A 14,087-nucleotide genomic window follows, 5' to 3' on the forward strand; every position below is an offset into this window, starting at 1 on the left:
GGAAAAGCATGTCCAAGGGGCTCTCAAGTATTTGTCTGCAGAATGTTGCAATTTATCGCCCACATTGCTCGGACCCCTCATGACCCATGACATAAAACTTATAATGACTGGGAAAATGGAGGGAAAAAGACCAAGGGGACGCAGCCCAACACGATGGACCGCGCAGGTATTACAAAACCTGGACACTAATCTCTATGATGCCATTCATCTAGCTAAAGTGTAGTGTGCAGTACTACACAACGGGGTCGGGAGTGATCGTCAGTGAAGTTTCTTTGATTAGCAGATCCTATACACAATTCGACAGAAATGGACCAAAAAGTACTTAGTGAAAGAGTGCCAAAAGACAGATTTAGTTATTCAGACCCGCCTTCTCACGTCTACATATTTATTATGTCTGCAGTTCATCACTTCGCTCTAGTATAGTTTCCGTTTCACATCACGTACGTATAGGGATTTTATAGGTATTTTTTGCCATCATGGATTGCAGTAAGTTTTCATATGAAACCCAACTTTTACGAAAATATTCTATACTCTAGGCTCTGTTTTTCAAGTGAAATTATTTTTCAAAACAGAGAGATGGATACAAATTTAAAAAGTACAGAATAGTAGAATTACTTTATTATTTATATTCCGATGAAGCGCTTGTAATAAACTCTGTTCTGTTCACTGATCAATGTTGAGTACCTACCAGCGATTCCAGCGTGGGGTACATTATACGATAGATAGAATCAAGTCAAACAGCTAAAGTTGACATCCCGTGACAAGACGATATAGAAATCCTAGGCAATATCCTATTTGCTACAACAGCTAAGTGCTTTTAGTCTGCAGTATATTGGCATTCCCATTTTATTCAACCATTTATCTCTTCCAGCCATCCATTTCTATCCATTATTGCATTCGCTATTGTCTACAAGCGGGGCTGAATCTGTACAAATCGTTGTTAAACGCTGGCATAAAAGGGCCGAAAAAATTATTCCACATCCGATATATCTTTATATATATAATTCTTCTGTGAGTGTGTATGTCACTGAACTTCTCTTAAACGACTGGACCGATTTTGATGAATTTTTTTGTGTGTGTTCAAGGGGATCTGGGAATGGTTTAGATTCACAAATCAGCCCGGCAGGTGGCGCTGCAGTCGATACTTTCATACTTTAATATCCTAATAGCTTGAAATATCATGCAGGACAGCGTCTGTGGGATCCACTAGTCTATATATTATATAAAAATGAAACCCGTTTTCCGTTGTCACGACATAACATGAAAACGGCTTGACCGATTTGTCTGATTTTTTTTTAATAATATTCCTTAAAGTACGAGGATGGTTCTTACGGAGAGAAAAATAAAAAAAATTGAGTGGAAAAGTCTAAAAACAACACTTTTCTACATTCCCATACATAATATTCGTAATTATACTTAAAAGTCAATTTGAACTTTAATACCATATCATAAAGTTCAAGTGTTAGTGGAGGGGTTCCGGGAAGGTAAATTTTTATTTTTTGACATAATGTATTTGTTGTCTTATCAACTTTCTTTTTTTTATCTTACTAGCTAGACCGGTTTCCCGAATAACAGAATAAGTATTAAAAAAAAATAAAGAATCGACTGTTAGGCGGTACGATGTTCGCCAGGCCAGCTAGTTAATTGATAAAATGTTACTCTTTACAAACAGCAGACGTATTGCAATATAAATTATTTGAAATGAATATTTTGGTTAAATAAAAAATAACTTATCGTAGTAAATTGTACTTTTAGATATTTTAGAGTGAAATTTAAATAATGTAAGCGACATGTATTATTTAATGCCAAATGGGGCGTGCCACCCTATCACTTAGGGGTATAATAATACCTATTCACAGGCTAAACGAATATAACAGGTGTGCGGAAAAGTTCGTAAGGAACATAAAAATTAATTTATTTTTTTTAAATATAGGATTTGATGATTCAATATCGCCGTCGAGAACGATACAACGATTATAGCGGTCATACAATTTTTCGATACTTCGATTTCGTCTTTAGCCTCAAAATAGGCTTCAGTTTCGGAGATTACCTCTTCATGAGCTCAAAATTTATGTCCAGCGAGCATTCTCTTGAGGTCTGAACGGGAAAAATCGCTGGGGGCTAAATCTGGAGAATCTGGTGGAAGCAATTCGAAGCTCAATTCATAGAATTTTGCCGTCGTTTTTATTGATTTGTGACACAGTGTCTTGATGAAACAGAACTTTCTTCTTATTCAAATGGGGCCATTATCCCGCGATTTTGTCCTTCAAGCGCTATGTAATAGTCGCTGTTGATCGTTTAATATACAACAGTCCGTCAAACCAAATCGGTATTTGATTAAGAATTTCATATTTATATATATGAATTACTTATATGTTTATAAAACCGCATATCCCTTTGAAAATACGGCATACAGAGACGTCGGGATTATACAAGTTAAAAGAGGGTAAACACGTAGATGTTACCCGTATAACCGCACACGAAAAACCTCTAAATTCTAAAGGGTATCTCGTATTTTTATAATTCACTAAAGCCCAAGCTATATTTTATGTGAATATTTTTGCTTATTTAAAGGACATTTTTAATGAATTGTCGGTGCAAAGAAAGGGTGAAAAATTTAAATAGATGAGACTGCAGGTTTAAAAGGATTTTTGGAGCCATGACGTTCTTTGTTTCTTTTGGTATTTTATATCTAAAGGATGCTTTCATGTTTAGATTTCAACTATATTAAATTCAAACTAACAAGTCCAACCAAAACGACGATATTAAGCTGAGCTTTCTCATGGTCTCGTGGGTAGGAGGAGTTTTGATCTATCAGCTGCCCACTGAAGTATTTCCGAACCAATTCGATTTAGGGTCTTTCTAGAAAAGAGCAAACCTATTCCAAAAAAGCAACACAATCACGAGCCCTTTGGCATTGAGTGTCATTAACATGAGATGAGATAGTGTTCTATAAAAAATTAACAATTCTTAAAAGGCCGGCAACGCACTCGCGAGCCCTCTGGCATTGAGTGTCCATGGGCGGCGGTATCACTTAACATCAGGTGAGCCTCATCTTTTTGCCCCCCGTTCTATAAAAAAAAAATCTAGTGGCTTGAGCCTCACTACCCTAAGGCACTACTTTGGATACAAAAATCCGACTTAGGGGCCCTAGCCTCTTACCAGCCTCATAATTTTCTATGTGCGCACTTAACACCCACTCGCTTAAAGGTAAGCATCGTAAACGACCCAAGACCCAAATCAAAATCGTGTGTCAGGCACCTTAGACTGATAAAAAAATCCAAAAGAAGCGTTGGTCGCAAAAGAATTTCCTATAACTAAATATCGAGTATCATTAAAGTATCGACGACCTCGGTGGATGAGAGCGGGCATCCGTGCTGATTATCTGATGCATAAACACGGCAAGTGCATCAATGATGCCGTAAGTAGGGCGACGAACTGCGATCGATGCAGCCCTCGCAACTCCATTTACACGCCACCAAACTTTTGCGATTATATTAAAACTACGCACGACAAGTACTATTAATCCGAAACGTCAATGTACTTAGAACAATGCGAAGAACTAGCTTCAACTATTTACATGTACATTGTTAATATTAAAATGTAATGCAAACGTCGCGATATGAAGACAGATTCCAACCAAATATATTTCCTATCTAGCAACCTATATATAGGTATATATATATATATATATATATATATATATATATATACATATAGCATACAAAAATACATACAACCCTTAATTTTCATCTACCCTCTATGAACAACCCCTTTTTTATTATAGTAGATTGTTATTTTTATTGAACTAAAAAAATGTTTAAAGAAAAAACTTTTCAACCGGATTAAAGTTATGTATTATTATAAATTTACAATTATTTAACATAATTTTAAATTTAGCCGACGTTTCGCGTGCTTTACAGCGTGCGTGGTCACGGTGACTGAAGACAAAAGGTGTTGAATGTCAAAAAGTATCACAGCTGTAGAGAAAGTTGCATTATCTGTATTTATTTCCCCGGAGTTGGTATCGACTAAAAAATGTTTCCTAGAAATAATATACCTACATGGCAAAACGACATTTGCCAGGTCAGCTAGTATTAATATATAACCCTTCGATATGTAGTGTTATTACTAATGTATATAGCTATGATAGTTATACAAGATAGATAATAATAATATTACTAAGAACTGCATAATCAGTGCCAAATCAATATGCAAAATATCAAAATGTAATGAACAACAATAGAATTATTTATAATATCTGTATATCATAATATATTATGTGTAAGCAAGTTAGAAAACTATAACTTTCGAACTCATATAGAAGAAGAACTTATATATTTGCCTGAATATGATGTATAATATGTTGGTACAAAAATAATTTGGTAACATATACCAAATATGGCGTGCAATTTGAATTAACTTATTTATAATTTCATCCTCATTTTGAACAATGAAAATTATTAATACAAGACATATATAACAACGTATATATAACACTGGGTAACATTTTGAATTTTCTTTACGAGCCCTGAAGATGCGATGAAAGAGACCCCTAAGGAAGAATGGGCCGACTGCTTTTCTAAGTGGTTCCATCGAATGCGACGATATGTAGAGAGGAACGAAGATTACTTCGAAAAACAATAAAAGTATTGGCAACTTTCTACATTAAGCCGTTTTTCATTTTCTAAATATTTTCAGTGTCACCCGTGTACAACATTTTTTTATTCTATACATTACGTTGTACAAAAACCAATAACATTCATTTGTTTTGTACTTCCCCTCATCTCTCCTACAATATAAATTTAGTAAAAAGTTAAGTGCTTAAGCCTAGAGCATTCCCACACAGCAGAGCAAACATTGAGATGCCATACTTGAAATTAAGCAATTATTTACCAAGCCCCTATCTACATGGCAAAGCGATGGCCATCTATGCCCAGACATTAAAACTCGAGTGGCCGAAAGCTCCCAATTAGCCGAGGACTTTGATGCCGACGGGGCAGAAATTACGAAAAAGAAATATGGTGTACTCTTGCGGAATTATTAATGCCTAGAGAGCCCTCTCGTAGCGACAATCGAGTATTTCCATACAAAGTTATATTTAGATTATTTATTTATTTGATTATTCCTACAGCAACTCCGATAATAATCCTTGCCGGCTTGCCTTAGATACAAAAAGTCGACGTGTGTCAGGCGCAATAATAATAATTTATTTGCAAAAATTCAATATGTTATGTTGGTACAATATAATGTCCGCATATTCTGCCACACATAATGGCGTCCAAATTTGTCTAAAAAGGAATTTTACATAGAAGTTACATACATTATGCGTCATATCACTATAGTCAATTATTACATTTTTGTAGTAGTACATACAATATCACATTATTAAAATATATTATTACGTTATCAAATTAATATTAGATTTACTAATAAAAAATAATAATAAAATATTTATTTGTTTTCTCTCACACAAAAAATACAGACACAAAATACAAATTTCAGCATTAACAGGCAAAATCTGTGTGAGAGACTGGCGACTGTACTAGGATACCTGTATTACAGATTGCCAGTCCCTCCGCATCCGGACCGAATGGAATTTAAGTAGGTACATCAATTTGATCGAGAAACTATTACAAATATTACAAATATACTCACATTTAAGTGGGTGTATGTGATGGTGCATGTATGGTTTAGTGTATGTAAGTGTTAATGTATGTATGTGTTAGTGAATTTAATGATCATTAGACAGATACAGAAATCTGAGGTCCAGACCTAAAAAGGTTCTAGCGCCGCTGCTTTATTTTATTTTTAGTTCGATAATACCTACACATACATATAAGCCAAACACTAAGCTATACACTTTTTAACAAATATTTTTAGACAAAAAATATTAATTAATTTCGATATTTTGATTTACATATTACTTATGGAATTTTATATGTAATACGCTGGTATGGTATCGAGATGTTTTATATTTACCAGACTTTCCACCTTTGCAAGAATGGACTTTTTATTTTTTTATATATTCTGAAAATAAATACAGCTTTTGTTAAATGTTTGTGTAGCGTTCTAATAGTAAAAGAAATTTTAATATCGGTTGAATACATCTTTACAAGCAAACAAAAATAGCTTTTCTGTAATATTAGTATTTATAAATGAATATTTTCTTACTAATGTTCGGTCACAAAGAAAACGATTTTATGAATCTTTATTGGAAGTTTTTTCATAAAGCACTAGCGGCCCGTCCCGGCTTCGCACGGGTGATCATTTTTTTTTTAAATTTTGTAGATATCGATATGTTCTTTAATATAGTGGAACATTTTTTAGTTCTATCATCAATAGTTTTTGCAGCGCATGCAATGAAAGATATATTATAGGCATTTTTTTAACTTGTGTAACATTATTGTAGTGTTAGTATCCTTATTTTTTCTTGCAATTAAAATAGCCTTTATTAAGCAGTGGTAATATAGCATTCAAATGGTAAAAGAATTTTTATAATCGGTCCAGTACTTTTTGAGCCAATTCGTTTCAAATCTTTCCTCTTTATAATATTAGTATAGTATTTAGTTGCTGTTTTTATTTCATTCAAGCGGTTAAAATTATTATTTATGATTGAGAATTTCATTTAATTAACATCCTAAACATCTACATAAAGAGAACGTAGCTTTTTAGGGAAACAATAGTGTTCTTGAGTAGATTATATCGTTTTGGGAGTACAATAGCAAAGTTGTTCCACGCCACTTCGCGTCACCCGCAAACTTCGTACCTGTCTTAAGTTATTCGCACTTTACAATGGCGTGATAAGTGTGTTTGTTCGATTATATAAAGTAATAGGAAATTCCCTTGCCAATCTTATTCTTAAAACCCGTACTTATAAAACTGTCAGTTAACATCTTCTGCTATAAATTTATATGATTATTAGACTCCTTAATCACGATATAAATTTTATAGAACTTATGACCAACACGTATCAATGAAAAGCATCAAAACGAAGAACATAAATTACGTCAAGCATCAAGAGACAAATGAAATGTATCCTCATACTTCCATTTAAGAAGACAAATCTCCAAATCCCAAAATATAACTCACGTCACGACGAGATCCGCTCACTGCAACTTGAATTTGTGACTGTACCATACATTACAAAGTTTGTCCCATTCACGGGGAAATCGGCTGCTAGATAATCTAGACATACTGCTAGAATATTATTCAACACTTGATTACTTTGAGTCTCCAGTTTTGATAATTTAAACTTATAACTTGGTGATATTTATTAGTTGATTACACAATATCAATTTAAAAAAGAAATAAATTTATTGGAGAAGGCAGAAAATAATAAACGGCACAAATATAAGAGTCTTTTCAACAACTTCGATTTTGTTCCCTATTGAGAAGAGACTCTTGGGCCGTGTGGTTCCGGTGGCCCCAGAGCTGTCACTTTCCTTGATCAACGAATAAGTATAGCAATACAGCGAGGAAATGCTGCTAGCGCTAAAGGTACACTACCACAAGGACCAAACTTTTAAAATTTGTTTTGATTTTCTGTTTAATAATTTTTATTATTTCTTTGTAGGTTAAGAAAATTGTAAATACTGTATACTTGATTGTAAACACTATGGTTGTAAACATTTCTAGAATTACTATGATTTATTTAAAAAGTAATTACATAGTGAGTTTTAATGGGCAGGGCATGTAGCAAGACTGTCAGAAGAGTGATGAACCATATTCATTCTGATAAGGAGGGAGCTTGTAGTTTATTGTTTAACAGAATGCCAAATCGTAAAATGACTGCTTCACGACTGATTTGAGCGCGACCACTGGTGCGAAAACCGCTGTGAGAGTTCGAAAAGTGAGTTACAGAATCGCAAGGCTGGTCAAGACACGCTTCACGACACTGATGGACAACCACCAGTAATGAGAGACACCAAAAGAATAAAAGATAAGTTAACAACAATCACTCAATTGGAAAGTACTAAGTCAGGAATCCGGTTGTTTATATTTCTAATATAACATTGAGCAATATAATAATTCATAATATCTTTTTGGGTATCCCAAAGTAGTCATCTTTTCAGTTTGCTGCCAATGTTTAGGAGATTAAAATATCGTTGGGATAACAAGTGTAAATGACACTTAAAGAACTTTTAAATGACAACCATATAGTGGTTATGTATGAAGTTTCAAACGGAAAAACAAATTTGCGTTTCATTGAGGCACCACGTAGCCGTGCCTTTGTTCTGGGTGCTGTCAATGTCTTTGACTAGAGATGCAGCTGACAAATCATAATCTATTTATTTATTAAAATACACCACATCATATAGATATAATGCGTTTTCTACGGTATATGTAACAAGCTATCTAAAATACATGACAATTATGGTAAACATAAATTGTAATGAAATGCGCCGTCGTTTTGTTTTTCGTTATATATTCTCAGCCCCCAGTATTCTATGACATATGTGTTCCATTTTTGGGTCTAATACATGCCACTCGTGCGCATATTATGGAACTAAATATCCATTGTTAGAGAACGTCTCCATTACCTTAGTCACCTCAAAACACTAAATTCTCACCGCTCCACATAATCATTGAGGATTTTTATAGTGAACTAATTTATTTAATATTTACGCCTTTCACGTTTCACTCGACTTTATCAAAGAACCATAAACAGCAACATATATATATATATAGCAATACATATAACTATTTATTATAGTACTAGCCGTTTCCCGCCCGCTTCGCTGGGCGAATTAAAATAGGAAATAAATAAAATTTTATGTTTCATTATTATTATTTTTTCATATTTTCATTATTCTTCTTTTTAACTTCCCGCTAAGAAAATTGTCGAAAATCGAGTTTTTAACAGATGTTGACGTTTTGAGGTTCTTCCTAGAACCCGAATGTTTCCGCGGTGAAGTCCGTATGGATAAATTTTCATAAAAGTAATACAGCAAAAAAAAATGAAGGAACGTTGTTGTTTAATAAATAAATAGCCATAAACCATCTAGGAAAAATTTCGCATCGAATGGTGGTAGTTTCATGTCGATACGATCAGTGGTTTAGGCGTGATTGAGCCTCAAACGAAGACCATTTTCATTATATATATATATATATATACTAGCCGTTTCGCGCCCGCTTTGCTGGACGAATTAAAATAAATTTTATGTTTCATTATTTTATTTTTTTTTCATATTTTTATTATTCTTCTTTTTAACTTCCCGCTAAGAAAATTGAAATCGAGTTTTTAACAGATGTTGACGTTTAGAGGTTCTAGGAAGCCTCCCCGAATGTTTCCGCGGTGAAGTCCGTATGGATAAATTTTCATAAAAGTAAAACAGCAATAAAAAAATGAAGGAACGTTGGAATTAATAAATAAATAGCCATAAACCATCTAGGAAAAATTTCGCATCGAATGGTGGTAGTTTCATGTCGATACGATCAGTGGTTTAAGCGTGAAAGAGCCGCAAACGAACACCATTTTCTTTTTATATATATAGATATAGTATATGACTTACCAGATACCTCGCCCGTGTATAGATGCGATGTGTCCACGTCATGCAGCTCCCCTTGGGAACCGTGAACCTGCAAGTGTATATGTATATGTAGAGCATATAAGGAGTAAATTTCCTTTATATTATGTTTTTTATTTTAGGCTATTTAGGGCGCGTGCCATTTAAAGATATGTAGGTTTCATAGCAAATATGATTACAAATATCATACAAAACTGTATTTTCGTTGTAACTATAAGATTTTCGACTTGTATTTATTTATTATTAGGTTTCAGATTTTAATAGGCAAACGTCGTGTTTAGTCTGCCGTCAATTAAAAGTGTAATACATTTTGACATAAGTCTCTGAATCTCATCCTTAGATATGGACTCTAGTTTTAGTGGAAATAAAAAAAGTGATTTTTATGAATTGCTTTTTTGACTTCAAAGTAAAAGCTGGTAGTTCATACAATTTTTTATTTACGAGAATTCAAAACCGTTTTATTCTTATTTTATTCGCAGAATTTTTGATAAAATGCATGAAAGTTCAGGTATAGATACGGCTTCGTTGGTGGTGGGGACTGTGAGGGGGCGGGGAGGAGCCCATGGTCAACTATTTTTAGTGGGTGCGTTGCCGGCCTTTGAGGAAGGAGTATACCCTTGCTTTAAACAATTGGAGATCGTTTCTCCCCCCAACAGGAGTTCATTCCACAGTTCCCTAGTTATTTACTGCACCTACAGCCTGAGTAACTGTTAATGATGTATTCATTATATTGTAAGAGACGAAGTACTTAGGACAGTAGGGCATTCGGGCGGCGGCGGAGAAGGCTATTTCGAGCCGCCGAAGATGATTATAAAGGAAGGTTTCATTGATACACCAGGGGATGCCAATCAAATGACGATGAAGGTCACGTGTGGACTTTGACGTCCAATAAATTGATAGATGCATCAGAACAAAAGACAAGGAGTCATTTTGTTAAAACAGAATAAATTCCGTTGCCTTATAACTTATAACTTTTGTAACATGTTTTTTTTTGTATTTTTGTTATGTGTATGTTTGTGAATAAGGTAATAAAGCATAAATAAATAAATAAATCCGTCAGTTAAATATAAAATGAAATACACAATTATATTAACTATAATTTCATTTGTTCTATGTTTATAACAAGTTTCATAGAAAGCTAAAAGCACTCAAAGCTTGCTCATTAGTGGATCTTCTACTTTCACGTTAAAACCTTATTTTCTCATGAACATTTATAAAACATAAGAATTCCTTAGTTATGATAATAACGCATCAATTGTACAAGCCACTGTAGCCTTGTATGTTTAAAATATATTAAAATTTATAACGAAATCTTTATAATATATATCCTTTTATGGATTTATTCGATCGTTTTATAATAATTATTTAATAATATTTTATTTCCGTACACCGCCTGACTATTTCGACTTTCTAATAGATTTAATAACATAATATAATAAGCTCTATTATATTATATTATCAGTACAGTAATCCCCCTACAACGCGGTAGACCCGGATCGCGTTACAGGAAATCTCGTAAAACCGTTTTTTTTTAATTAACTCAAACTCAAAATATCTTTATTCAAGTGGGTAACCAAGGTTTTGAATCGTCAAGTTAAATTAATCGTAAATTTACATTTACTACCTGTTCGCAAGTCAAGGGCGTAGAGCGGGTAAGAAGAACTGGCAAGAAACTTTCCGCCACTCTTTTTAATCGCCAAGTATTGTCATAAAAATTGTATGAACTATCATATAAAAATCAATCCCAAGGATTAGGATCATTTAAGTAGTCCTCAAATTTATAAAAAATTAAAAACTACGAACACGAATTTAATAAAGTTATTTAGTTTAGTTTTATACCAACACAATTGAAACACGCAAAGGAACGCCAAACTAATTATGGACTGGAAATCATTATAAATTTCACACTACAGAAATGAAACATGAGAAATCGTTACAGCGCGTTTTATGGAGGGTGCAAATCGCGTTATATGATAACGCGTTATAGGTGGATTACTGCACTAAGCTACAGTTATAATAATTTAAGTAATTTTGATGCCTTAGCCTACTAAACACCGGTGTCATTTTCAAGCCAGACTACTTATCAACTGCCCTCTGTTCCTTACACATACCTTAAAATCATCACTAAAGGCTGACAGATCGCGTCGCAGCCGCAAATTGAACCGCCGCCCATGCGCATCGAAGTTAATTCGCAGATCTGGCGGGTCGACGGAGCGGCGCGCGCGCAGGTGCTGGAGATGCACCTCATCATGATTGTAGTGCACCTCCTCGTAGTTTTCCACGTACTCACTGAGGCGCCGAGATGCTGTAACAAAGGACAATACAATTAAAAGATATTTATTACATAGGTATAGTATGTAATTTTCCATTGTCTGTAGAAGTCTTTCCATAGTCTCATCCTACTTGCTGTACCTACTCGAAACTTTAACTTACGTAATTAATTTTAGTAAAGTTTTATTAAAGTAGTATTACGATGCGCTCGCACACCGTCACAAAAAAAAACCGACACCCTGAAGTTAGCTATAGTCAACATTTTAGTTTTTTCTACAAACGTAGATTAAAAATTTTGAAAAGATTTTTATCTTGTTACGCCAAAGAAGTATAACATCTAACGCGTGTACATAAGTACACACACGTTTTTTTTTCTTCTCATGTACCACTGACTAATTGCTATCTAGTAATTCTAGTTACCCACAACACAGGGACTCCCTAGTGTGGGGACTAGCGATATATGAACTTTAGTCATAAAGTTTTCAATATTTTTGTATTTATTATAAATATGTCAAGACAATGTTCAGGCTATTACCGCTAGGCCGGGTGTTGGTGGCGCTGATTTTAGAGTTTATACAGATCGCAGAGTCCCACATAAGCCTTCGCCCCAAACAGCCTATTATAATAGTTATCATACGTATTACTGAAATTCGATTTTACATCAGGCTTTCTATAACAACGAGGCACAAAAACTAGTAATAAAAGGAGTGTTAGATGTAGTGCTGGTGAAGAACTTGGGACATTTTGTTTCATTATCTAGAGAGTTTAGTTCAAAAGTCGCTTTGTCTCTATCAGAAGTTACTTTTATTGTTGTCCACTATTGTTGAACTTGATGTATATGATAGTTAAGCTAATATTTTTGTTCTGAAGCTATCAACGGGGTATCAACTATCAATTATTTTCTTCTATATAGCCGAGGGGCCGATGGCTGGCCATGCGTCATACTCGTGAACGGGTGCTATTTGGTGACTGGACGTACTTGAATTCGTGTATGCGGTGATATTAGTTATTTCGACTATGTGTTTGCGTGTTGTTCCCACAAGAGTGTAAGTGCGTGCTCCTTTTTCACCATGCCTTCAGCTGATAGAGGACAAGTCTTTGTTTTTAATTTATGTTTTTATTATTAATTACTTAAGATGTCATGTGGAACATGGTGTAATGGTTGCAGCTCCTTACAAACGTTGTGTAAAAAAAAAACATGGCGGATAAAGAGTGGCGGAGGATTTATTGCCAGTTCTTCTCTTCCGTTCTACGCTCTTGATTTGGCACTAAATGTAAAGTTAGAAGCATTTCATATACATTTCCTTTTTTTGACGATCATAAGTGTACATTAACTATGTATATGATTAAATGATTTTTGAATTTTTTTTACTGCCTTTTTCTCGCGAATCACATGCATATTATTTGTTTTTTTTTGCTATAAGTGATGTGAAGCAATCATTTATGTAGCTCTACTTGGAATAATAAAAAACAGATAACTACAAGACATGTGACGACTACAGCGCGTATGCTGTGCACATGTTACTGTATCATTAAACAACGAACTATCATTAAAATTCATCATAAATTTCTATTCAATTTTAAAACCATCTATATCTTTATATATATAATTCTTCTGTGAGCGTGTATGTCACTGAAATTCTCTCAAACGACTGGACCGATTTTGATGAAATTTTTTGTGTGTGTTCAAGGGGATCTGGGAATGGTTTAGATTCACAAATCAGCCCGCCAGATGGCGCTGCAGTCGGTACTTTCATACTTTAATATCATAATAGCTTGAAATATCATGCAGGACAACGTCTGTGGGGTCCACTAGTGTATATATAAAAATGTTATGTTGGTTTGTGTACGCTTCAAAAACTCAAAATGTCTGCACCGATCCAGCTGAAATTTTAGCATGATATATAATCCGCATCAAGGATTGTTTTTATCTATAAGCTTTTTTTAATTTTTTAGCTTTTTTTATTTTTTTTTCCACAAGTATTGCAAAATTAAATTTATATGAAATGTTTTCTTTGTTTTGTTTCTCATTTCTCAACCATTCAATCACAATGTGCAACAGCGAAGCGTGGCAGAGAACAGCTAGTGTATTATAATACTTTCAAAAACCAACGTTTGTAAAGCAGTAACAGTTTGAAACCAGCTGCCAGTCCAGGTATTTCAGAACCTGGAGATGCCTTTAGAGACATCACTACCTTGAAGGCCGATAACGCACTTACAAGCTTCCTGATGTTCAGGCTTCCCAAGTAACCCACCTGCTGGTAATTGCCTCCTGTTCCATAAAAG

General features: G+C 34.3%; 1 protein-coding gene across 2 annotated transcripts in view; it reads right to left on the reverse strand.

Annotated features, from left to right (window-relative positions):
* LOC125063752 (disintegrin and metalloproteinase domain-containing protein 10) overlaps positions 1 to 14,087 on the reverse strand; it is a 99,384-nt gene that overhangs the window by 50,061 nt on the left and 35,236 nt on the right. Inside the window, exons 2-3 of one of the 2 annotated variants that reach the window (XM_047670354.1) lie at positions 11,642 to 11,835; positions 9,516 to 9,582 (exon numbers count right to left, since the gene is read on the reverse strand). In XM_047670354.1, coding sequence (XP_047526310.1) covers positions 9,516 to 9,582; positions 11,642 to 11,835 — 261 coding nt within the window. Of the gene's footprint in view, positions 1 to 9,515; positions 9,583 to 11,641; positions 11,900 to 14,087 lie in introns of those variants that run through there. The other variant, XM_047670353.1, reaches the window with a different exon arrangement.

This window comes from Pieris napi, chromosome 3, assembly GCF_905475465.1.
Source record: "Pieris napi chromosome 3, ilPieNapi1.2, whole genome shotgun sequence".
In the NCBI taxonomy this organism is placed as follows: Eukaryota; Metazoa; Arthropoda; class Insecta; order Lepidoptera; family Pieridae; genus Pieris; species Pieris napi.